Source organism: Monodelphis domestica, chromosome 3 (genome assembly GCF_027887165.1).
Source record: "Monodelphis domestica isolate mMonDom1 chromosome 3, mMonDom1.pri, whole genome shotgun sequence".
NCBI lineage: Eukaryota > Metazoa > Chordata > Mammalia > Didelphimorphia > Didelphidae > Monodelphis > Monodelphis domestica.
In genome coordinates, this window is record NC_077229.1 from 416,229,931 (window position 1) to 416,257,490 (window position 27,560).

Genomic DNA, 27,560 nt, shown 5'->3' on the forward strand with positions numbered 1-27,560 from the left:
CATTGAATTCTCCAAAGCTAGTGAAATCACCTCTCCAGACCTTTCTCACCACCTCCCACCTCCATTAGAGAATTGGACTCTAGAGGTATGCTAGTCCAACTCCCATATTTGGGCAATGAACAAGTGGAACCACAGAGATCCAGCAAGACTTACCTGTGGCCACTTAGCTGATAAATCACAAGTGTGGGGTCTAGAACCTCAGTCAAGAGATCGCTAGCTCAAAGGGGGCAATAGATTTCATCTAGTGAAACCCTCTCTTTTTACAGCTGAGAAAACTGAGACCCAAAGAAGTTATATGACCTGCCTGTAGTCACACAAGGAAATATTCGAGCCCGTCCTGTAGGCTCCAAATCCGGTGTTCTTTCCCCTATAACACACCTTTTGTGCAACTAAGTAGCATGTCATTGTTAGAGCAACAGACTTAGAGGCAAAAAGACTCATTTTCCACAGTTCAAATCTGGCCTCAGACAATTACTAGCTGTGTTACTCTGGGCAAGTCACTTAATCCTGTTTACCTCTATTTCCCCAGCTGTCAAGTGAGCTGGAAAAAGAAAGGTCAAACCACTCCATTATCTTTGCCAAGAAAACCTCAAATGGAGTCACAAAGAGTCGGGCATGACTAAATCAACTGAAAAGCAACCTTTTGGTTGTTTAGTTTTGTTGTTTGCTCCCCTGTACACTGATTCTACATGCAGCATCTATCACTACCTCATTTCATCTGCATCCATAAGGTAGACTTCCTTAGCAGAGTCACTCTTCCTCTTTCATGACCTTCAAGACCTACTTCAAAGCTGACCAATTCAGCCCACTTCAACCTCACCCATCTCCAACCTGCTGATATACTTGAAATCAGCAAATATTTGTTAAGTGACACCTTTGGCCAGCCATGGGAGGTATACAAGACAAAGACAGGATTCCTGCCCTCAAGGAGCTTATGAGCTACTTATGGAGATAGGCCTAAATTTTTTTCAATTAAATAGTTTATGTCATTGTCTTGGCTTGTTTTTTAAAGTTTTAAGATGTCACAAGGCAGTACATGTTTTATTGACAAATGCACTGTATAGTTAGTAATTATGGTCAGAGTTCAGAGGTGAGAGAAATCATTTTAGATTTGAATCAATTCCCAAATGCCAGTGAATCAATAAAATCTACTATGTGCCAGGGACTGTGGATACATAGACACGAATGTAATAATTCCTACCTTCAAGGAGCTCCTGTTTTATCTGGGGAAACAATATATGCTTATTCAAGTATAATAGCAATAATAATAAAGGACTACGAGAAATATTATAGCTTAAAAAATAGGTAAATAAAAGATAACATGGAGGGTGTGACATTAGCAGCAGCTGGGATAACCAAGAATGGCCTTGTATAGTAGTAAATTTTGAACTGAAGAAAATTCAAGATTTTAAGATTCAAAAGGGAAAAGAAAGTGCATGGTAGGAAGAGGGAACAACCTCTACCAGGTATGGAGACAGAAGTTAGGGCTTCCCAGGGGAGGAACTACAAAAAGGTCAGGTTGACCAGATTGTGAATAAAGGAGGGAAATGAAAATTAAGGCTGAAAAGCATGATTAAAGTTTCATGAGAAAGATTTTAAATGTTAGAAGCATTTTACTTGATTCTGGAGGTAATAGGGAGCCACTGGTATTTGAGATTGAGAACTAGTTACATAATCAAATGTGTATTCTCAGAAAGTCACTTTGGCAGTGAGTGGAGAATGGAGAGGAAAGGGGAAGGACTTGGGACAATTGGGAGGCTATTGCAATCATCTTAGTGAAAGGTGATGGAGGTCATGTGGCTAGACACTAGCAAAAATGGAATTAGAGTGGAAATTGCTTGACCCTTCGCTCCCCAACCCTTTACCACAGTGCCTCCCTGTCTTAAATTGTTCTTGACATATTTAATGTCTATTAGTCTTCTTCTTATGGCTATACTAAAGTTTCTCACCTTTCCCTTCTCCTTTATGCACATTTTCCACATAAATGAATTCATGATTGATTCCATCAGCTCCTACAATAGCTTCCACTTTTCTAACAAACAGAAAACAAATCTTCCCTAAGTCATTTCAATATTTATAAAATGGGAAGACTTTTTTTTTAAGTCTTCTTTTAAAGTATCTCAGTCTGCTATTCTAACTCTTCAGTAAAAAAGAGAGCCAGAAGTCTTCAGTCATTTTCTTAGCATTTCCTCATTTTCCCAATATCTCCTCAATCCATCGAGGATTTTTTCCTCTTCATTTCCTTCCCATGTTCTGTCCTTGGGAAATATTCAATTGTTGTGCCATTTATTCCAGAGATGGTTAAATTTTTTTTTTTTTTTTTGCCATGTGGACATTCCAGGGGACATCTTTTGGCCACTAATTTGATTTAAGATAAAGGAGAGGCACTTGAAAACCAAAGGTTTATTTTGCATAAGCATTTCTCAAGATTTTGGGTCCTATTACCAATGGTCCAATCACTTTGGCAGCTGTGAAAGAATGATCTTTAATGCTTGAGACAAGCTGTGACTGCAAGAAAGAGGAAGAGGATGGATCAGAGAGGGGACTTGAAAAAGGGAGACAAATCGGGAAGCCTTTACCTACTATGAGAGAAAGATAGTGAGAATCACATGGCTAGTCATTGGCAAAACTAGAGTTTTAATACAGATTGAGTCTGAATATGTACTGGTGTATGGTAATGCCTGCCTTGCAAGGTTTCAAATAATATGACCATAGATAGTCCCCATTGTTGGGACCCAAGTACTGACCATAAAAGATGGCGGAACCTAAAACCAAACAGAATTACTCATCATCCACAAACAAAGCAGGGCCTCAAGATCAGTCATGCAAATGGTGGGAAGAGGATCTTTTAACAAATGCTCTTTGGAAGCACAGAATCTGGGACAGCAAGTCAATGTTGAGCTGTCTAGTATCAGAAGCCATTTTGGTAGCCTTTGAGCTTTTCTAGATTTTCATGTTTGGCTTTGTTTGATACCCAAACAGCTGAATTCCTGGCTTTTGTCTTCCAGAAGTCACCAAAGTAAAGTGATTTGGGGCTTACATATGGAAAATGCATTTTGTTGTGTAATTAATGGGAAGCAGACTTTGGAAAACTGGCGATCCAGGCCCTTATTTATATGAGCGCATATGTCTGTGTTTTGTTTATGACTCACTCTTACTCCTCGCATTGTTACCGGTTTGTTTATTCTAACTTTTCACAGAATCCAAGCCACATGGTGCTATATGAGCCAATAATTTATAGTCTCTAAAAGGAAAAGATGATGAATGAGCTTTTTCCTCTTAAATTGTCAAATCTCAGATTGAGGAAGGAGAGTTTGTTGCCTTAGGGCTGTCCAAACTTTATGTCTGAATGATGTTAAAGCAATAACTTTTTTTTTCCCACTACTGCTTGTGTGTTTAGAACTTAAATATGTAATGGCCAAGAACTTATCCCTTTGCCCCTCAATAAACTTTGCTTTAATTCCAAGCTGCCTTTGAGGCTGGGTTTTTGTTTGGGTTTTTTTCTTCTTCTTCAGTCCAGACATTTGATGGTAATGATGATAAAGAATGAAAAAGGTTCCATTTTTAAAGAAGTCTATTGGGGAATGATACCCAATTAATTCTTAAGTACATTCTGTTTTCAGACTAGATTGTTATTCAAGGCTAGAAATGCCAAATACTGTTCCCTTCCTCCACTTAGTTGTTTTCTAGTGGTTCAAGATGAGAAAGTGACTTAGGAAATGAATAGTCTCAGATCTCACTGTGTGAACTTGGCCATATCACCATACCCTTAAGAGCCTAATTTTCCTTGTTTGTAAATGTTTGGAGAGGGTTGAGATTGGTGCTAAGGTCCCTAGTCAGTTCTCACACTATTTTTGAACTTGCCTACAAGAATAAAGTAGTAGAAATTATTTTTCAGATAAGGAAACCAAGGAATGAAATGCTTTTTTAAAGTGCCACTTAAATACTTCTAGGTCCTAAATTCAAGATGAGATTTTCAGCAGGCCTCAGACTCTGCTGGAGTATATCAGGCTCTATTCCACATTCAGAAGCACCATTTAGCAAGTTACTGACTCACTAATATATGGTAGCCAAGTGAGCCCAAAACAGTTAGCTCAGAATGGACAGGAGAAAAGAAAAGGCAATACTTGGAAGTTTTAGAGAGTGTTTTCCTTATAACTGCCTCTTGAGGTAAGTAGTAAAAATATTAGCACTCCCATTTTACAGATGAATTATCTAGGACCATGCAGGTAAAAATTTGTTAGCTAGCCAGGGCTAGCAAGAGAGATCCCAGAATCAAATGCAAGTCTTCTCACTCCATCCAGTATTGTTACTACTATACCATACTACTGAGTTTAGGCTCTGTAAGAATCCATTTTGGACCTTATTAATTTCAAATTTGAGTACCTTGTTTAATCCATCTCCTGTCTGGAATGCTTATAGAAGAGCTGAGAGGATAGCTGGAGGCTGACTGAAGCAAAGTCCTACTCATTTGGAGGGAAAGATATGAGTCCTTCCTTGAAAACCAAAGAAAACACAGCCAGGCTTTTCCACCAGGGGAGGGGAATTGCCTATGGATTAAAGAAAAATGTCATTTATATTTCTAGTCACATAACAGAAACAGCATCTTCTCTGACACTCATAGAAAGAATTCTGTTTTGCACCAGCACGTAAATTGATAAAAAAAAAAAAAATTTAAATCTTGTAGTACATCCATCTCCTTTCCAGGCAGAAATAAAGATGTTTGTCATTTTTTAAAGTATTTTCCTTTCTCCTTCCCTTCCCATATCTTGTGGTGTCAATACCTCACTGGTTTTTCTGGCCTTTTTTAAAAATAGAAAACATCTTCAGCATCCAGAGGAATGAGAGTATGCATTTGATGACTTGGATCTGATCCCATAAGGGAATTAAAGGAACTGTGATTAGCTGGTACAGACAGAATAAAATATAACTTATGGGAACTGCCTACAAATATGAAAACTTTTTTTTTGCTAGTAATACTATCAAGATTGAAAACAGACAACACTATTTTGTACTCAGCATCAGACCCCTAAGAGTTAAATGAAAGAAGGATGAAAGTCATCCTGCGTTTGGTTTAAAAAGTTCAATTGCTTAAGTATAGGATAAATCAAATGGTTCATGTGAAAATAGTCCCAAGGGTTGGTCCCAACGCTTAACATGAGTCAGCAATGTAATATAGTTTTTAAAAAGTATAAAGCTGGGGGCAGCGGGGTAGCTCAGTGGATTGAGAGCCAGGCCAAGAGATGGGAGGTCCTAGGTTCAAATCTGGCCTCAGACACTTCCTAGCTGTGTGACCCTGGGCAAGTCACTTGACCCCCATTGCCTAACCCTTACCAATCTTCTGCCTTGGAGCCAATACACAGTATTGACTCTAAGATGGAAGGTAAGCTTAAAAAAAAAAAGTACTAAACTAACAAAATCTTGACCTATATTAGGAGTATAGTGTTCGGAACATGAGTAGTAATAAACCTACTTTGTTTTTTTAAAATCTTTATATTCTGCATTAGAACCAATACTAAGTATGGGCTAGGCAATTGGAATTAACTTTCTTGACCAGGGTCACACAGTTAGGAAGTGTCTGAGGACAGATTTAAACCCAGGACCTCCTGTCTCTAGACATGCATCTCTGTCCACTAAGCTACTTAGCTGATCTTCCTACTTTACTTTTTTGTTAATTAGACTACATCTGTAATAGAGCATTCAATTATGCTTACTTTGTTTTAGGAGGAACAGGGATAATCAAGACAGTACCCAAAGAAGAATGGAAAGCATATGGAAATCATGTCATATTAAGGAATAATTGAAAGAACTGGGGATATTCAGCCCCAAAATGAGAATAGTAAATGGAAGTAGCTATCACTATCAAAGAAAGTGTTTGGACTTATAGATGTTTTTATTTTAAAAAGTCATGGAATCATGGAATATTACAGCTGAAGATACCTTGGAAATAATCAGGTTTAAGAGATCTCATGCCAGAGGACAGGACATAGGGCTGCTTGAAATACTCATAAGTCATATCATCTTTTTTCACTTTGTTCAGATGAATATATGAAGACATTTTGCAAAGAGGGACAAAGATTTAGACAAAAAAAATGTGAAGGGCAGGAGTTGTTTGGAGTTTTTTGGGGGGGTTATCTTTGTTTTCTCAACAACTAATATAATGTCTTCAGTCTGGGGAACAATAAATGCTCTTTGAATTATGTTAACTAGTAGTAGTACAAATGCACTGATTCTACAAACTTAAAGCATTGATACTATTGGAATTCAAATCCAAAAGCTCCTTTAATAGAAGAAACTGAGGCATAGAAAGTTGAAGTAGCATATAAATTTAGTAACAGCCAGACCTAAATCTCAGATTTTAGTTCTCAATTTTTTGTTCCTTTGACACTATATTTTGCTTGAAATGTGTGTAGATCTACCAAAGATTTAAAGGGAGATAAGAAATATTTTTTCTGTGTTCCTCCAGAGGGCCAGAGTAGAAGTAATAGGGATGCAGATCTCAGTTCAGAAGAAACAATGTTCTTGCATTTCAAAGTGTTCAGGTAGGGATGACATAGATGGGATGCTTGTAACTGGGTTGGAAACTTCACAGAAACTGAAGGACCTCTAATATACCTCCTAACCCCAAGCTTCTAAAGGTCTCTGTCTCTGCTACTGGGTGTTCAGATTCTCTTCTGGTCCTTTTTTCCAAATCTTACAAAACAGTCTGCTCCAGTAAAGAATTGTTTACAAGAAAGGTTGTCCTCTCAAGCTCATCCTTGACTTAAGATGATTTTATTCATCACTTCATTGAACACTGATTCTTAAAGTTGTTTTTTATAGATCATAGGATTTAGAGATGGTTGTGAGAGGCCATTTGGTACAATCTCATCATTTATAGATGAGGACACTCAAGTGTATCTCGATTACCCTGTGAAAATAAGGCAGGGTAAGAATCATTAGTTTTAATTTCCAAATGAGGAAACTGAGAATAAATAACTTTCACATAATGGCACTACAATTTGAGAACAAGCCTACTATCTACTTCAATGTTCTTTCCCTCAGTCTCCTAACATGGAGTCAGGGAGGAGTCTTCCTCCAAACTTAAATACTTAAGTGAGTATATAGGAGATAAACATAAGTAATAAAAAAACAGCAAGGGGACCAAATGTGGACAGTTACATCCCAAGTTCTGGCATTGACAGTGGGAATATTTTGGTGTTGTTTTCATTTAAGCCTGACTCATGACAATTAGGAAAGCTTCTCATTAGCCAACAATAGTTGTAGATCATCCAATTATTTAAAGAACAATATTTGTGGCTCATGGTGAAGCTCTGCCACACTTTGGGTGGCAGAGAAGAGAAAAAAGTTGCAACAATGAGTTGTCTGTCAAAATGACATTTATTTGGAATAGGCATAACATCTTGTGACTGCGTTCAAAATAACCATAGCTCAAATCCAGGATAAAAGAAGTAGCTAGAGAATAGTTCAGGTATAAAAATGTGAGTTTTAGCTGGTAGATGATTTCAGACAAGTCATTAATACAATGTGCCTAGAGAAAAAGATGATGCAATTTTAGGGTTCATAGAGATTCTAGAACAAAGGAGATAACAGTCCCAGGCTGGAGTTCAAACTGAAGCTGAATTCTTATATTCAATTCTACTAATAGATGTTGACACAAAAATTTTAAATGAAATCATAGTAAAGATACTAAATCTTTCTATATCCAGAAAATGTTTTATTATGACCAACTTGGATTTATCCCAGGGTGGTAAGGATGGTGCAAATTAAGGAAAGCAATGAGTGTAATTAATCATGTAAGCAAGAGAGAAAAAAAAAAAACTACATTCATTATAACAATAGATGCAGAAAGAGCCTTAAACAAAATATAACACTCACTTGTGTTAAAATTCTTAATAAGCACTTCATCAAAATGGCTCATCTCTAATAGGATCAAAAACACATCTTTAAAATAAGGAACCACCACTCTTTGAAATGGAAAAAAAAAAACTGGAAACATTTTTTGTTATTGTTGTTTGTTCTTCTTTTATTTTCTTTACTTCCCAATGATGTCCTCCCTACTCCCACCAAAAGAAACCTCCTTAATAGCAAATAAGTACAGTCAAATAAAATAAATTAACACATGGGCCATAACTGAAATTACATGCCACCTACCATACCTATCATCCTCAAATGCAAATAAATTGTATTTCTGGCTCGGCTCACCTCACTTTATATCAATCTTCCAAACTATAAATTTTTCATTCTTAAAATGTAAAACAAAATCAAAATTAATAAAATAATAATGAATTTTACAATAAAATTGATGAAATTAAAAACCTTAATAAATGTTGCCACTGTCTAGAATTCATTGGCATAGTACTAGAAATGCTAACTATAGAGAGTTAAATGAAAGCAAAGAAGATACAATCAATCCTACTTGCAGAAATTTTATTTTACTTAGAAAACCCTTGAGAATCAGTGAAGAAACTATTTGAAGCAATTAATAATATTAGTAATTATTATTATTAAAACTAATATTATAAAGCATTTAATGTTTTCTAATTGCTTCACATATGTATCCTTATTTGATCCTCCCAACAACACTGTGAGGTATATTATTATCCCTATTTTACCGGTGAGGAAAATGAGGCTAAGAGTATTTAAATGATTCTCAGGGTTATGAAGCTAGTAATTCTGAGGTGGAATTCCAATGAAGATTTTCCTGACATTTCTAAATTCCATAATTCCATGTTTAACATTCTGCCCATTATCCCATGCTTCCCAAAGTAAAGTCACAAGACCAAGATAGACTCACGAAAATAATGGAAATATTCAAGTCTGATTATCACATTGAGTTTTGGGTTGCACATTTTCAGAATGACACCAGCAGTCAGTAAAGAGACCATGAAGATAAGGAGGGCTCAACACCATGCCATATGCAGAAGTGGCTGAGAAAACTTGTATTGGTTAGCTCAGAAGAAAGAAGCCATACAGGGGCATAAGAAATATCTTCAAATACTTGAAGGATACTTGGAAAGGAAACTAGACTGACAGTTGGTAGGGGAAGGGGCAACTAGGAGTGGCAGTTTCAATCCCCCCATCCTTTCCCAATAAATATTATAGATAACAGGGGTAATGCTCAAAGTAAATCTTTTCCATGTAGTTCCAAGTGATCTAGGACCAAATATCTATGACCAAAGACTGGAAGGTACAGGAAGACAGAGTTTAGTCCAGTATAAAGGAGAGCTTTCTTAGGAAAGATGCTCAGGAATGGAATGGGCTGTCTCATAGGGTACTGAAGTCTGGAAATCTTGCAAGCCAAGGCTGAATTAGTATTTGTCATCTGTGTTGTAGCAAAGATTCATTCTTTGAAACGACCTTATAAAGAGTATGATACAGTATATAGCACAAAACAGGGCTTTCTAACCTTTTCTACTTCGTGGCACACTTCTGAGGATTTATCAATATTTTTGCCCTCTTTCCTCTTCTTCACATATTCAAACCAATTCTTCTAATTCTTTTCTCCATCAGGGTCATAAATAACTCTAGGCTTTGGTCAGAAATTAGCAAGATAGAATGAAGTAAACAGACTTTTTTTTAATATATTTTAAAACATGAAAGCAGTTGGCCTTGACCTTACCAATTTTGATGCCTTGAATAGGAAAGGTAACTTAAAGTGATACATTCAAGATTTATTAAGCCAACTTCATTTTTTTAAATATAGCATTAACTAAAGTAAGGAAAAATTTAAGAACAACAAAAACAAAACAAAACAAAACAAAACAAAAACCACAAGTATCAGGTGGAGGGAAGAAGTAGAGAATAACACAAACTTCCAGATCATGGAAAGCTTGGATCAGATGAAATCATTTAAAAATGGGAGAGCAGTGGACCTTGGCTCCATTGACCTTGAGAACTCAAATTCCAGGAAGGAAGGCTTAACTTTCTTGGTAGAAGCCTAATACAGAATCAAGCAGCCTAAGAATTGTGGAGACATAGGACAAAAGTTTAAAATTCTTAAGTCTGGCCTTCAGTAGGGTTCATGCCTCAAGTAGAGTGTTTTGTGTTTTCCTTTCAAAAGGAGCATTTGACAATAGAAATCTTGACTCTTGCTGCTTTATTCATCTACTCAAATGGGGTTGAAGGGAGGACATGACATGTATGAAAAAGAAGTTATTGGATTGTTGAAAACTTCTTTTTGAAGTTTTTGAACTTTCAGTGAGTTATTGGGTCATAATATGTATACTTTATTCATAAACACTAGAAGGCTACGGAGATGAAGCACAAAAGGCAGAGACCCATAGAAAAAGACATACTAAATCTAGTATGTATTTAGTCAATGGCCGGTGGCACAGAGTCCCCAGCTTGGAGACAGGGAGACCTGAGTTCAAATGCAGCCCCAGACACTTACTAGCTATATGCCCCTGGGCAAATCATTTAACCCTCAGTTTTCTTGTCTTTCAAATGATCTGGAGAAGGAAATGGCAAACCACTCTTAGTATTTTTGCCTAGAAAACACCAAATGGGGTTATGGAGAGTCAAATACAAATAAAATGACTGAAAAACAACAACATAACAAATCCTGTAATTTATGAGAATGTTAAAGCAATGGAGAGCCTAGTTATGAACCCAGACCTGCTCTGTAATTCACAAAGCAATTTAAAATACAGACAGTGTCTAAAAGATTATATGAATTCTAGTATTGTCAAGGAATGAGTTCACAGTTTGCCTCACGCTCTCATAATTATTCTTGAAAACTAACGAAGAACAGGCTATATATCAGAAGATTAGAGAGGAGAGAAAGCAAATATGGAATCAATCTCCAGACAAGAGCCTAGAAATTACTATCCAGCAATGGAACGATTTGAGGAGGAAAAATCTGCAAGCATTTAGAGGACAGTGAAGCAAGCCATGAGCAGTGAGAATAAAGATTTGTAAAGCATAAATACTGCCAAGCCAATAAGTGCCCAGCCCTTTGCACTTGCATTTCCTTCCAAAGTTCTGTACAGAGTAAATGTCTTGCACAGTCCTACACCAAGTGATTGGACATAATAGTATTTGTGTAAGTTTGTAGAGAATCCCCAAAAGTGAGAGTGAATATTAAAAAAAAAAAAAAGTTGAGATATTCTAGGCTGTCAAGAACTCTAGAGATTATCTGATTCCAAGAAGAGGAAGTGACTTACCTAGTCTTTGACAAAGCTAGGAGTCTCCTGACTACTAGATCAAGGCTCTTCCATTTTCCCATATGGTTAGACCTCCTATTATCCCTGAATAACTTTTGCTAAAGACAGAAAATGAAAAGCAAGCCCAGTTGATGAAATACTTACTGGCATGACTCCACAGGATCTGAAGACAACTCTGGTCATTTTTTATTCTGATGTGGGCTACGTGGGTATACTAGAACAGCACTAGCCATGAATTCAGAAAAACAAGGACCAACTATGAGCATCCCTTCCTAAACATCACAGGCTAAGATGTGGAGGGCAAGATGATCTAAGGCCCAAGCTACAGACGTAGCCATCCCACATCTCCCAGCCTCTACCAATTTTCTCACTGATGTATTTTATTTTTACCACAGTGTCCACTGGCCCTCATCAAACACTTGCTCACTTTTATATTCTTGTGCCAGAGATGGCTAGGTGTTACAGTGGATGGAGCACTAGGTCTGGGTTTAAGACCCTGAGTTCAAATCTAGCTTCAGACACTAGTTGTGTGACCCTGGCCTGGATTCTGTCTGCCTTAGTTTCCTCAGTTGTAAAATGGAAACAATAATAGCACCTAGCTCCCAGAGTTGTTGTCAGGATAAAATGAAGTAGTATTTGTAAAGTACTCAGTACAATGCCTGGCACACAATAATTTTTTTTTTACTCTTCTTAACTTCCATCTTTTCCTCCATTCTTTCATCTCCCCTTCTCACCTTTATCCCTTCTTTCTTTCCTTTTTACCTTTCTACCTTCTTTCCTCTTTTCTTCTTTCCCTCCCTCCTTTCTCTCCCTACTTTCCTTCCCCCTCTCCCTCTCTTGACTGCTCCCTTCCTTCTTTTCTTCCTTCCTTCCTTCTTTTCTTTCTTCCTCCCTTCCTTCTTTTTTCTTCCTTGCTTCCTTCCTTTCTCCCTCCCTCCCTTCCTTCCTTTTTTCTTCTTTCCCATCATAACTGGTTTAATCCACCACAAAACTATTTCTGCCATAGCTGTCTGTTTCCTCCACCAGAAAATCCTAAATATTTTAGCAAAAACAAATCCTCTAAGCCAATGCATGCTGGGAGCTAAAAATGACAAAGTAAAGGACATTCTACTCCCCCCAACACACACACAAACACAGAGAGAGAGAGAGAGAGAGAGAGAGAGAGAATAAATCATCTCAAAACAAAGGAAAGGTGAAGGTATATATCTCACTGGAATAAGAGGAGAGAACAACCTAGGAAGCATGGCAACCAGGAGAACTTGAAGCAGCCCAATATGCAATGATTGCACCAGGAGAAATGAAGCTGCAAAACAGGAACAAGCCCAACCCAAGCTACTTCACACAGAACAAGCCAACAAGGCCACCTTCTACACTGTGAGAAACAAGGGCAGCTGAGCCTACTCCAAGTTCCAGAGAAGAGTATTCTGCTAACTTGGAGCAGTGTGCCCTCTATCCCAGGAACAGAGAAGTATCTCAATAGATAGATATGGTAGTGTTGGGGCAGGGGTGAGCAAAAAATGAGCAAAAATAAAAAAAAAACCCAACAACCTTAGAAAGTTACTTTAGTAATAGGAACACCAAAATATTAACTCAAAAGAGAGAAACAATGCCAGAAAGGAAACATGTGAAGCCTTAATGGAAAATGTGAAATGATGTCAGGTCTCAAAAGAATCCCTGAAAGAACTTTAAAGGAAAATAATAAGAGGATTGAAAGAAAATCTCAACATGGGGGGGGGGGATTCACTGAAAAAATCAACTCCCTAAAAACTAAAATAGGCCAAAAGGAAACAGAGGAACAAAAAAATGTCCCTTCAAGCAGTCACCATAGTCGCCAGAGAAGTATAAAAACAGCAATAGGCCCAGGAGTATCTGTTCTAGCTTCCCTTTCCCAAACCCACAGTATCTCACTGATCCAAATAAATTGACATGTGTATGACTCAATTATATAGAAAGAAGAATAGAAAGGATAAAGTTTAGCAAAACTTGTTGTTCAGTCATGTCTAACTCTCTGTGATCCCTTTTGTTTTTTTTTTTTTTGCCAAAGATAATAGAGTGATTTCCCATTTCCTTCTCTAGCTAATTTTATAGATTAGGAAACTAAGATATACAAGGTTAAGTGGCTTGCCCAGAGTCACACAATTAATAAGTATCTGAGGCCAGATTTGAACTCATGAAGATGAGGCTTCCTAATTCCAAGTCCATAGCTAGTTCCATTGGGCCACCTAGCTACTACTCATTACTATATAGCTACCCATAGGCAAAACTTAGCTAGGGACAAAGTTAAATTTAGGATATTTAATAAAAACACTTATGGCAATGGAATAGCTTTACATTCAGCCTGAGTCTTTGTTAACAGTTAAACTTGGGCTGCAGAAATGGATACTGGAGCTGAGCTATCTGTCCAAGCTAAGTCAATGGCTCAAGTACCACTCCGATGAGAAATGTACATTTGAAACTGACCATTTAAATACGATTTGTCACACACAGTTTGCATTCATGCAGACTGATAGCTTTAAAATTACATTATGTACCAAAAAATCATTTTAGTTTATTAAGGCAATGGTAACAGTGAAGAGAGTTCAAGGACCTAATGATCCATTAATAGAGATCAAAAGAACAGTCAGAAAGGTCAAAGTCACTTGAGCCTCCTTCAGGTGACAGAAAAAAAAGGAATACCTCCACTTGGGGGCTTTTCATTCAACTAAGACATGGGTGAATTAAACCAATTTTAACCCTTATCCTTGTGGTGCTTTGAGATTTACAAGGTACTTTCTTGAAAAATTTGTAACATAGTAGGTGATACTCATATTGCTACCTTCATTTAATAGATGAGAAAACTGGAGTTCATAGAATAAACATGCCCATGGTTCCACAGTGAGTAAAGTGTCTGACTCAGGATTTTAGCCAATTTCTCCTAACTTCCAAGCATAAGTATCTTTCCATTCTATCATAAGTTAATTTATAGTAGAACTATCTAGAAGAAATTATTGAATTCTTTTACAAGAAGCCTTAAAGAATTATTTTTTGTAATATACTCTGTCATCTTCTAGAATGGAACAGCAAACTTCCACATATGGAAATGTATTATATGATCTTTCTTTCAAGGTCACTTCCACATCTCTTAGCTAGTAAGTCCATCCCAATGTTTTGACATGGAGAAAGTTTTCTTAGACAAGGATTTATTAATCAAGGATCCACAGAAACTCTTAAGTATTCTTCAAGGGGTCCATGAACTTGGATGGGGAAAAATATATCTGACCTTTCATTTTCTTTAAATATTAATATCTTATTAATTAAAAACCATTCTTATAAGAAAATTTCATCAGCTTCACCAGAATGCCAATGGATAAAAATATGTGAAGAAAATCTGTTCTAGACTAAGGCTAAGAGTGGAGAAGAAGAGAAATGTTGGATAAAGAAATTTCCACCCCACCTACACTTGAGTCTGATTGTTTTCCTCTTTAGTAACTATTTTTGGACTATCAAACTGTATAAAAGGGAGACATCAAGGCATAGTGGGTAAAGGACAGGAAAACCAGGAGTGAGTTCTAGTTTTTGAAACATTGTAGAAGAGTAGCAAGTTCATTCATCTCTAAGTGCCTCCAGGCAACTTTCGAAGACTAGCAGAGTTACATTAGTGGAGGGACTTACTATTCTGGGAATTCTAGTATATCCAGATGAAATCAGACATATCAAAACACAGAAAACACACATATGCACATATATGATTACACACACAAATGGATAAAATTGGGAAATAACTAATAACACTACTCAAACACACGTTCACATACATACCACACCAACATATACCCATTCTCACACAGAATGTTCCAATGCCTATATAGGCTATTTAGCCATAAGAAGCCTAGTTGATATGTGTGACAATCAATTTTTGAATGTAAACTACCATAGGGGAAGAGGATAGGTAATTTGGGGGTGAATATTTGTGCTAGAATAATGTCACCAAAGAAGTTGCTTATACTTGAAGTTGGCACATTTATTGACATTCTTTGTACTGGCTGTTCAAAAACTTTATCTCTAACTGCATTAGACATTATATTTAAAGCAATTGGGTGTCACATGGGTCTGATGCCATCTATTAAAAAATTAACTCTGAAATGTTACCACTTTTACATTCAAAAACTCACTCTAGTTTTATTCAGTTCAGATCTTTAGAACTGGTTTTGGAGTTCTTACTATATCACCCACTATACCCCATAAGCCTTGCCAATGGCAATAAAATCTGAGAAGTTTACTGTTCTCCAGGCTTTCAAAGGAGCCCTGAATGGACAGCTGTCCTGGGCATGGAAGGAGGGAGCTAAGTAACATGAAGGGTTACTCAACGAAATTTGCCTGAATTTACCCAGATGCAGACGAGGCTAGGCTGTTGAGCTCCAGCATCCTAGCCCATGTCGTAAATCCTACCCTTCTTCCAAGTCCCTTTTGTTCAGATATTCAATGTACTTTCTCACTATTGTGTGAAACAAAAAAAGAAGTCAACAAACCACAATGCTAAAATGAAACACATTTGTTTCTCTACTGTGGGGTTTAAATGTACTATGTTAGGCCATGTGAGGGGTTGCCCCATTTGGGGAAATAGCTGCAGTAAGGCTCTGAGTAAGGACAAGTTGATGGCTGAATCATATCTCAAGGGACTGAGCATTGTGAAAACGGGGCTCTGGAGACCCTGTGTGTTGCGTGTTTGTGTGTGTATGGGGTTAAGGGGATGATACACTGACACAGAGGAGGGGGGGGTGTCTCTTCTGCTATATCTTGAAGCTATTCCCATTTTATGGTTTCCGTACTTCAAAACAAAACGATTCTGAGGGCCATTTAGTGGCAGGAACAGAGGACTTCCTGAGCCAGACAATCTTGGCTCATAAAGTGCAGCCGCATCTGGTCACTGGGACATGAAAAGAGTCCTTTCCAGAGAACAGCCTGGTGGCTTGAGTGTAAATGAATCAGAAACACCTGGCTGATATTTCCCTTGAAGTCTACAGAAGATGGGCTGCTTAAGGAGGACTCCATTAAGGTGGATGTTTTCTGAGGTCTGAGTGGTCCAGAACATTTGAAGACAATTGAAAGTTGCCTGTGGGCTCACTAAAGATCCAGCGTCCTGCAAAGCAACTTTGGCTTGAGTCATTGAAAAAATGAAGGGAGTTATGTATTCTGTGAAGAGACAAGACCAGGATAAACTGGATTGCCTCTGCTGGCACACAACTGAGATATACAGTGGATTCTTAGGTTATATAGAATTGTCCTGAAAATAGCTGATATGAAGGCTAATGTATCATTGTTTTAATTTAATAAGAATTGACCAATAACCTACTATGTATTTAGGGGTGATATGAGATGGCAGTTATGCCTTTCATTTATTATATTACAGTTTTAATAATAATTTTGCCTATATTCTCTCTCTCTCTCTCTCCATTACTACCTCTCCCCCCTCTTTCTCCCTCCCTTTGTTTCCCTGTCTTTCTCTCTCCTTCTCTCTTTCTCTTTCCTTCTTCCGACCTATCTCTCTCTCTCTCTCTCTCTCTCTCTCTCTCTCTCTCTGTCTGTCTCTCTCTCTCTCAATCTCTCTCTCTCTGTCTGTCTCTCTGTCTCTGTCTCTGTCTCTCTGTCTCTCTGTCTCTCTCTCTCTCTCTCTCTCAAACCTTACCTTTTGATTATCAGTTCTAAGTCAGAAGAGAGGCAAGGGCCAGACAATCAGGATTAAGTGACTTGCCCAGGGTCACAGAACTAGGAGGCATATGAGACCAAATGTGAACCCAGGTCCTCCCAACTCGAGGTCTGACATTTTATCCACTCTGCTACCTAGCTGCCCTTTTCAATGTCTTTTTGATTTTGACAACCACCATATAAAGTAGTGATGATGAACCTTTTAGAGTGCCAGGAGTGTCCCCCTCCCTTACCTCACACAGGGGAAGGAGAAAGCACCCTCATTAGATTGCTGGGAGGAGGGTTGGGTAAAGCAGGAATGTCCTCAGCACAGGTAAAGAGGGAGAGGGGAGTGGCCCAAGAGCTCAGCTCCCCTCCAGCTTTGTTGCCTATGAGCCACCCACCTTACTCCTGTGCACTTCCATTGCTACTGGGCAGAGGGGTAGAAGAAGTGAAAAAATGTCCTTAGGCACAGTAGAGAGGGGGAGGGGAGCAGCTTTACCCAAGTCCTTCTACATTTCTAGGAATGAAGTGGGGGTGTGAGAGGGGGGAGAGAACATGTCCACAGAGAGTGTTCTATGTGCCATCTTTAGCATACATGCCATAGGTTTGCCATCACTGATATGTGAAACAGGGCAAATATTAACTCCATTGTTCACTGGAGGAAACAGATTTAAATAACTCAAATAACTTTCCCAAGCTTTATATAGTTAGTAACTGGCAGAAACAAGATTCAAATCTAAATTTTTTTTGATTTAGTGCTAGTGTTTTGTCCAGTATACCATGAGAAGCTGTGATCTATACCCTCTGGTGTTTATCTTTCACATAACTGGGGACTTTTTTTCCATCTTTCAAAATGGACTTATGAACTAGACCAATGAACGTATCCCAAAAGTCTGAGTGCATTTTTAAGCTTTTAAAACTTAAGAAATTTAAATGTAACAAGCATAAAATATAACATTTGAAAATTAATTATTTAAATTTTAAAATACAAACATTTCTTGTGAAAATTCAGCATTACCATTGTCTTCTGCCATACATTACTCTCATCAGTTTTTGAACTTTGTCAAAACTTTCTTTTGCTGTTGCTCAGTAACTAAATGGATTGATTGACAAACCTAGCCTTAAGATCATCCAGGGAATGAAGCTGTCATGCATAATAAAACGGTTTTGACGTGACCCTACAAGCCTACAAGAAAAAGTCTAATGGAGAGAGAGCAGGTGATTGAGGAAGCCAAGAAAGAGGACCTCTTGTGCTGACCCACTGGTCTGAGAAAGTGTTATTCAGAAGTTGTCACATGTACAAATGAATAATCACAGAGTGCCCTCTCTTATTCAAGTTAGAATTTTAAGTTTCCTTTTAAAAACTCACAAAAAATAAGTATAAAATAAATTGAAATATTGACCTTTAAATGATGTTGTTATGAATTTATAATATATTTCTGAAGTTAATGCTTAAAACTGCATTGACTTTCAGGACTTGTATAATCAGGTTAAAGCAAAATATGATTGAATGCTGAAAAATATAAAAAGCACAATGCTTAGTGAGGAAAGGGGAGAGATTAATTCTTTTTTTCTCTCAATTACATGTCAATACAATTTTCAATGTTGTTTTCTGACATTTTGTGATCCTTGTATGTTCCCCCTGACCCCAGACAGCAGGTAATATGATATGGGTGGTACCTGTTATAATACAATACATATTTTGACATTTGTCATGTTGTATAAGCAGACATATTGCTTACACTAGAGAAAAATTCATGGAGAAAATCAAGTGAAGAATATGATGCTTTGATCTGCATTTGACTCTCTGCTCCTTCTGTGGCAGTGGATAGCCTTTTTTATCATGAGTCCCTTGGAGTTGTCCTGGATCCTTGCATTGTTGATAATAGTGTTATTCACAGAGAAATGAGTTCTTAAATAACCATATTCATTCTATTCAAATGTGCTGCCAGAGTTTTGTAAAAGAAAATATAACTAATTCAGATAATGTGATAGGAAAAACACAGAATGATAGAATATATTTTTTAAAAAATCACAAATAATTAAAAAGAACATAACCAAGCTTTCTTAATGTAGCCCTTGGGGTAACTTCCTTAATCAATGAATGGGAGATACTGCTTGTCACCACAGCAGTCGTTTTGTGTCATATTTGGGAAACTGTGATACAATAGGTTGAATGATGAATTTGGAAGTGGATGACCCAGATTTAGATCCTGGAACCCTCTGCATTCTGTGTCACTTTTCCTCTCTGGATCTCAATTTCCTTGCATATAAAATGAAGGGTTTGGGTCATGTGATGATTAAAGTTGCCTTAAGCTCTAAATTAACGTTTTTCTGTGCATAAAACGCTGTTAGTCACTTTAAGCATCCCTCACTCCTACCATTAATTGCCCAAGAATTTTAGTCTTAATAAACAGTGAAGAGGTAGAATTCAGCTAGAATCTTGTCTCTATTACAAACATAATGAAAGGAGGTTTCAGTGGTGAAGTTGCATGTTTAAAATGCAGGGCAATTTAAAGTGACCCTTGGGAGCAGCTGGGTAGCTTAGTGGATTGAGAGCCAGGCCTAGAGAGGGGAGGTCCTAGGTTCAAATCTGGCCTCAGACAATTCCCAGCTATGTGACCCTGGGCAAGTCACTTAACTTCCCTTACCACTCTTCTGCCTTGGAGCCAATACACAGTATTGACTCCAAGACTGAAAGTAAAGGTTTAAAAATAAATAAATTAATAGATAGATAGATAGATAGATAGATAGATAGATAGATAGATAGATAGATAGATAGATAGATAGATGAATAAATAAATAAATAAAGTGACCCTTTCTTTGGTTTAGATTGTGGATTCAGAAAATTCAGCAATATCATTTTCTATTTAGAAAGACTCCATCTTCTCCCCACTAGTTCAGTTTTTCAATCCTATAAAATCTTCTCATCCCACTGTTCATTTCTTGATAGATTGCAGCATCCAGTAACTTTTTCCTTAATCTTCATTTTTGTCATTGATCTGCTGGTTTTGATCCTGATTAGCCATCCTCTCCTGCTTGATACTCTCTCTTTGCTTGGCTTCTCTTACACAGCTCTCTTCAGGTTCTCCTCCGACCTCCCTGGGAACTAATTTTTAGTCTCTTTTTCTGGTTCATTTTCTATTTTCTGTCACTGAATGTAGATTCCCAAGGCTTTGATCTAAGCCATCTGCTCTTTTCTACTGAGTCATTATTTCAGTGAATGCTTATCTTCATGGATGGGATTGTCATCACAATTACATGTCTCCTAAATCTATAATCAGAGCCCCAAACTATCCCTTGAATTCAGTCTCATACATCCATTTACTGGCCATCTCCATCGGAATATCCAAAAGGCACCTTAATTTCCACATTTTCAATGTCCTCTACTTCTTAATCCACCCCTCCTCCAAACATCCTCACTTCTGAAGAAGACACTGCTACTCCAAGCACCCAGATTTGGCACCATCTTTTCATTCTTGATTCTTCTTTCTCACCTATCAGATTCAATCAGTTACCGATCTTATCACTTTTGCTTCTCCAATATCACTCAAATCCTTCCCTTTTTTCTTCAAGTATTTAGCTGCCAGCCTGTTTTAGGCCTTCATTGCTTTTTGCGTAGGCTCTTATTAATATTTCTTAAATTGGCCTCCCTGGTTCCAGCCTATGCCCTTTCCAAACTATCCTCCACACAGCTGCCATGATATTCTTCCTAAGGCACAAATCAGCTCTCACTAGCTCTGTGTTGCCTTTAAGGAAGGGGAGGAGGGAGAACTTTTATCTAGATATTCAAGGACTTTACCCTCTGTGTCGAATCTCACCTTTATTTAAGATCATTACACATTCTAGATAGTACAACTGGCTGTTCCCTAAGTCTGGCAATTTATCTCCTCATTCCATACTTGTGCAAACTCTCTTCAATGCGTAACATAAACTGCCTTCTCACTGCTGCCTCTAAGAATCTTCATCTTCCTTCAGAGCTAAATTCAGTTATCACTTCATTCATGAAACCTTCTTTGACACCTTCAAGTTTGCTTCTCTGTGTCTGGATTATATCCAGCTCTTCCCCAAAAGAATATAGACTCCTCAGGTGCAGAGGTTATTTCATTATTTGTATCCCCGGTGACTTACGATGCAACACTTAGCATATAGTCAGCATTTAGTAAATGTTTGTCAAATGAGCATGTGTAATATTTAAGCCATAGGAATATGTGTGTTTGGTGCTAGATAACACACTGATATTTAAAATATTTTTAACAAGCATTTATTTTCTTTTTCCCACCTCCCTCTTTAGAAAGGAAAAGAACCTTTATAACAAAAATGCACTATCAGAATAACAGAATTAACCATACCCAAAACATATGTCCTGTTCTACATATTGAGTCCATCACTTATGTGTCAGGCATTGTGACTAGCATTCTTCATCATTGTTCCTCTGGAATCATGGTTGGTCAATTCATTGACCATAGTCCTTAAGTATTTTAAAATTTGTTTTTATAGACTTGTGGTATAAATTGTCTTGCTTCTGCTCACTGTTAAGCAACTTGTCAAATTTCCCAATCAATTTTAAAAGCCCAGAAAACATCAATTCCTCAAAAGTGTTCAAATTTTGGTTGGTTTCTTATTATGGCTTGAGAGCCATTCCACAATCAAAATGTGATGAGGACGTGTGTTTTAGTGGAAGGAGCCCTTTGGAGTCATAAGACAGCTGGATTGTGGTCGCAGCACTCCTACCTCAGTAACCTGAGGAAAGTCGCTTAATAATTCAAGGTCTCAATTTCCTTTATTGATGTAGTGGTGAGACTAGAGTAGATGATGTTTAAAATTCCTACCATATATAAACCCATGATTGTAACTTTAACACCCTAAAATCTCTGTTCCCATTTTTTCTCTTCACCACAGCCAGCTCATCCCTGAAGAAACGCTTCAAGAGGCGGGAGATTGAAGCGATCCAGTGTGAGGTGCGTAAGATGTGCAACTACACCAAAATTCTGTCCACAAAGAAGAACCTGGACCACGTGAACAAGATCCTGAAGGCCAAGCGGCTGCAGAGACAATCAAAGACAGGCAATAACTTTGTCAAGAAACGGAGAGGGCGACCCCGCAAACAGCCCCTCTCCTTCGATGAGGACTCCAGAGACCAAATGCCAGTGCTGGAAAAATGCATTGACCTCCCCAGCAAGAGAGGTCAGAAACCCACCCTAAACCCTTTGGTATTGGAACCAGTAGCCAGTCAAGATACCATCATGGCCACCATTGAGGCTGTTATCCACATGGCCAGGGAGACCCCACCTTTACCACCACCCCCTCCTCCCCCACCTCCTCCTCCTCCCCCACCTCCTCCTCCCCCACCTCCCCCTCCTCCTCCTCCTCCTCCCCCTCCTCTACCACGCACACCTAGAGGTGGGAAGAGGAAACACAAACAACAGCAGCAGCAGCAACAGCCACAGCTGCAACGTGAGGAGGAGGTGAAGGCCAAGAGACACCGAAAGTCAAGAGGAAATGAAAGTGAAACCCTTCCCTAGAGTTGGGAAAGGCAAATGGGAACATGGGGTAGGGTAAACTGAGGCATTGAACATGCAAAAGAAAAGCAGGGGTGAGGGTTGGGAAAGGGAGGGGGCAGGGAGGGGGTTCTGGCCACAGTCATAGACTTGTTTTTCCCTCTAGTAGTCTCATTATTTGCTTCTGGGGGAACAAATATGGGAGGCAACTTCAAAGGATACATGACAGTCTGCTTTACAGAGTTTCCCAACCAATCAGGATTGCTGTATCTTTAAAATATAAGAGTGACAAACAGCCCAACAGAAGAGACCAGATGGTCCTCTCAGTCACCTAATGAGATAGATAATCCAAGGTAGAGAGACGTGGTTCATTTGCTGGCCCATCCAATCACAAAAGAACCATGCTTGATTAGGAAGAGCTCTAGGGGAGCAGGGAGGGCTAGGATGGGGGGGTGGGGGGTGGATAGCTGTAAATCCCTCAATTGTCTTGGCTATAATCCATCTGATTAATTTTTATTTTGTCTTATTATATTGGTTTAAGAACCCTACTAGGCTTTGAGGTGACATCATCTTCAAGTGGCTTAAATCTTTCTATAATGATAAACTTTCTCAGTTAATCCTGGATTATGTGGTTGAACTTCAGCTATAGGCACACACCTACCTACACAAATACACCAACAAGATCCTTTCTTTCTCTCATTCTCTCAGAATCTAAACTTTCATACAACATCTCTGTCACACCCAGGTATATGCACAGGAATCCATCTCGTCACTTCATCCTTTTCTTTTCCCTTCTCACCACCTAGCCATGTATTTCAATAAGTCACTCATCTACATCTCTGTAGATAGATATCATAGACATATGAATCAAACAGCTCGCCCATCAAAAGTGCACACCCATATTCTCTCTGTCTCTCTGTCTCTCTCACACACACACACACACACACACACAGCCATCACTCATAATTTTTCTTCTGTTACTGCCTCTAGGAATGGTGGTGTGGTGTCGTGTTTAAAATATTACATAGTAGATATTCAGTTTTGGTAGAGCCATCTTATTAAGTGACGTGGAGTGCCCGGGGATATATTGACCTATGTGTCAACCATGTTATTTTCATGCTTAATACATATCAGGAGAGAACAGCTGGAAACTTCCTTTTAAAACCCCACTGCAAATGAACATGGAAGATTTCACCAAAAAGAAAAAATCCAAACCAAAACACGAGTGTATATCAATGCCTTGGTATGTGGTTTTCTTTGCAAATAGCTATTGAAAATTGTTGAAAGGATATACCCAAATACACCCACACACATACACACACACACACACACACACACACACAATCTGAAGAAGTCCATTCTCTCTTGGCAATTATTTCCTAAAAGAAAAAAAGGAGTAAGTGTTCTTATCTGAAAAAAAAAATATTTTAATGCTCCAAGGGTATCACCACTGCAGTTGCATTGAGCCACCTTGGGCAAGTTATCCAGGTTGTGGTTGCCTTAATAAACTAAAATGATTTTTTTTGTACATAATGTAATTATAAAGCTATCAGTCTGCATGAATGCAAACTGTGTGTGACAAATCGTCTTTAAATGGTCAGTTTCAAATGTACATTTCTCATCGGAGTGGTACTTTAGCCATTGACTTAGCTTGGACAGATAGCTCAGCTCCAGTATCCATTTCTGCAGCCCAAGTTTAACTGTTAACAAAGACTCAGGCTGAACGTAAAGCTATTCCATTGCCATAAATGTTTTCTAACAGTCAGATGTGAATGTTTCAAACAGGTATTGTCAACTTCCTTCTCCTACACCACGATCTCCTCTACCACTTCTCCTATTTCCTGGTATGGAAAAATAATAATACAATGAAGAACTCAGAGAGAGAATTTATATTCCTTAATGGGAAGGGAAAATTCAGTCAGCTTCCAAAGGGCATTTCACAACTTGGAAAGGTCAGCAGCAATTGAGGCAGGGTAGGATTTTCTTTCTCACTTGAGAACAAAACATTTAAATTGCCCAAATGAAGTTGACTATAAGTTTTGAAAGACTGCAGTATCAAAGGTTATGAACAAGTCTGAATTTACCCCAAATCAATCTTTCCTATATTGCTGTACATATCAGTGCCAGCTGTCACTGGGAATAATTCACCCAGTGCAGCCCAGTTGGCATTATCACTATGGACCTGACACCATTGGCCATTCCAATGTGTCAGTATCTTTCAGTCCCTGCTAGGGCTGTGACCAGCCTGGGGAACTTCAGGACATTGCCCCATTTGAGGATGTCCAAACTCCAGATGGAAGTTCTCATTCCCCACTCACCCAAATATATACATTTTTGTCCTTGTGCCCTATAACTTTCTGGGCCCACCAGTACAAAAATTCACCCACACATGCCCTGGTTCTAGTGATATAAAAAAATTCAAGGATTATATTTCCCCATAATTTAAGGCTTTTGACCCAGATACACTATCTCTGCCCTTTTTGGATCTCCATGTTGAATAACAAAAACAAACTAGCCAATTTAAATGTGTCTTTCCCAAACCAAATCTGATCAGTGCTAAAAACAGAAACAGAAAACTTAAATCCCTTCATCCCTCACCCCTTCCCACACATACTTGTCCAACCACCACATAACAAAGATCAGCCCTTCTCCATTCCCTTTCCTTAGCTCCTGGATTTTGAACATAATTTCCTAATTCTTCCAAGGTAATTTGGTTAAAGGCAGAACCAGGACTAGAATTTGGGTCTGTGAATGCCTTTCTCCAATTAATATACACCTTCATGCTCCACATTCCTTTGCTTTATTTTCATTTTTAATAGGGTAGCAGTTCAGGAAACCAAGGGAGATATAGTCTATAGAGGGACAAGGAGAGTATCACTAATAACTGCCATCTGAAGCAGGCCAGAAACTTCTCTTCAAGTCTACTTTTAATTTAAGGAGTTTTGATGGAAGTAAATTACATAGTGAGATTTTAGTGTAAGAACCAGCACCCCACTCTCTCCAAACCTCTATGGGCCCACTTGGGATATACATCCTCTTTACTAATTGGCAAAGTCTTTTGCATTGTTAAACAGGATTGCACCCTGATCTCTTACAAGTAGGGATGAGATTGGAGTTCCTGTACCTGCTTGGAGAAGAATTGAGGTTTAAATAACTCCTAACCCCAGCCCTAGGATGACTGCCTAGGTGGAAGGACTGGATTTCAGGCCCTGAGAATTGGGTTGGCAGGGCTCTGGTTAAAGAGCAGTGGCCCAATGACAGCTTGGTGGTGGTAACTGGGGCTTGCAGAGGATTAGCATGTTAACTTGGCTGCAAGCAGGAGGGAGATGGATGGTAGGCAGCAGTCAGAATTGGTGTTCTGCATGTTGCTGGGTCTATAAATATGATAAGCAAGTACTGACAGAATAATAGTATAAGGTGATGTACTACATGCAGATCATACAGGATTTGGTTTTAGGGCTTAAGTCGAAAATCCCACTCCTACAGCTTATTACCCAACAATATTCTGATAATGAGCTTTTGGAGTCTTTGGAGTCCCTTTTTTTCCTCCACTACTAGGAAGATTTACCTGGGAACTGTCTAAATTCTATACATATATTTTCAAGGACTTAAAAAATGCCAACTATAGCATGGGAGGAGAGGAGGCAGTGGAAGCAGATACGTCTTAAAAGCCATTTCAGAATTTCGTTACTGGATTCTATCCCTCTCGTTTCATAACAGAAACTAAGGACATCATTTCCCCCACCCTCACCCCTCTCCAGTCTATGATCTCACAATGGTCCAGGACAGCACAGTTAACAGCAGCTAGCATCACAGTGCCTAAGTACAGGAACTCTCAAACCTGGTCAAGTTGTCTTTGCCTTTGCATTTCTTTCTATGTTCTTTACACAAAATAAGGCTCCTGCCTGCCTCTTGTTTCCCAGAGAGTTGGCCCTTGGTCCTTCCCAGTTAGTCCAGAGTGAGGGGCTTGGCCACTTGGGGACAGTTCTTAAACAAGCACATTTCAACCAAGGAAGGAACTTCCTGGATCTCCAGAGCCTGCCTGCCCACCTGCCCAGGTTGTAGCAAACACTAAGAAAAGAAGAAAATAAACCATAAAAAATAGCAAAGAGCTAGGGAAAGAGCTGTCAATTGGTCAACATGGGAGGGCAGCTCCACCCTATGTTGGTTTCTTTTCTTTACTTTTTTTTTAAAGCTATTTCTTAAATAATAATAAATGCACATGACGTGTTAAATATGTATATATTTCAAAAGAAAAAGAATGGGGCACAAGATTGTTTTACAAGTCGTGCTGGCTAATTTTTAGTTTGTATTCATAAGTGGTTTTTAAAAGCCTTTTTTAAAGTGTAATTTGCATGTTCTACTGTGATTGTATGTAAACATATTTTAGAGCAAAAAAATGTATTTGTATTTTATTGAATATAGAGGCAAGAAACTTGTACATTGTTTGAAATGTTCTTTTGTAACAGTTTTTATTCATAAAGCATTTTTGTACATTTCAAAATGGATATGGACTTGCTGTTCTTTGAGGCGTAGATACATCTGGCATGCTTTAATGTCATGCTCCTCCATGATCTTAGATGTTGATTTTTAAACATTTTTTTCTAAAAGAAAGCTCAGTCTTTTCGCTACCAGACCAGGTTAGCACAGTATAGAGCACTTAACTACAAAAAAGAAAAAAAAGGGGGAAAAAAGAAAAAAAAAGTTAATCCTATTCATATGTTATTCATTGTGTGAAATTAAAGGCATTCAATTCAGTCTAACATGAGTTGTGAATTCTTTTGTCTTATTTTCCATCTGGTTCACATCACTAAGAAGTTTAATAGCTTTTTTTGGGGGGTGGCTGTGCTTGCTCACACCAACTTGGTATAGAATCATTGAGAAAATTCTTACCCAAAAGTGGCCCCTTTCTAGGGCTCTGCAAAGTCCAACATGATGTCAAAATGAATAGAAAACCAGCATCCTAGGCGTTTAGAACTGAAAGGGATCTAGTGACCAGTCAGACATCTTTATTTTACCTGTGAGGAAACTAAGGCCTGGAGAAGTTTTCTGACTTCTTGGGCATGAAGCTGGTAAGCACACTCACAGAACCATAGACTCGCACAATTGAAGGAGACCTCCCCTGGTTTTTCCTTGTCTCTCTTTCCCATCCTTTAATCCCTTTCTTTCCTCCTCTTCCTCCTAGCCGTACGCCAAATGGATGGGAAGAGTTCATTGTGAACTAGAG

At 38.4% G+C, this 27,560-nt stretch overlaps 1 protein-coding gene across 1 annotated transcript in view; it reads left to right on the forward strand.

The window, feature by feature from the left end:
* The window catches only part of SETBP1 (SET binding protein 1), a 474,204-nt gene extending 447,114 nt beyond the window's left edge, over positions 1 to 27,090 (forward strand). The window contains exon 7 of the mRNA XM_056824366.1: positions 21,735 to 27,090. Within this exon, the coding sequence (XP_056680344.1) occupies positions 21,735 to 22,357 (623 nt within the window). The 3' untranslated portion in view covers positions 22,358 to 27,090. The remainder of the gene's footprint in view (positions 1 to 21,734) is intronic.
* The last annotated feature ends 470 nt before the right edge of the window (positions 27,091 to 27,560 follow it).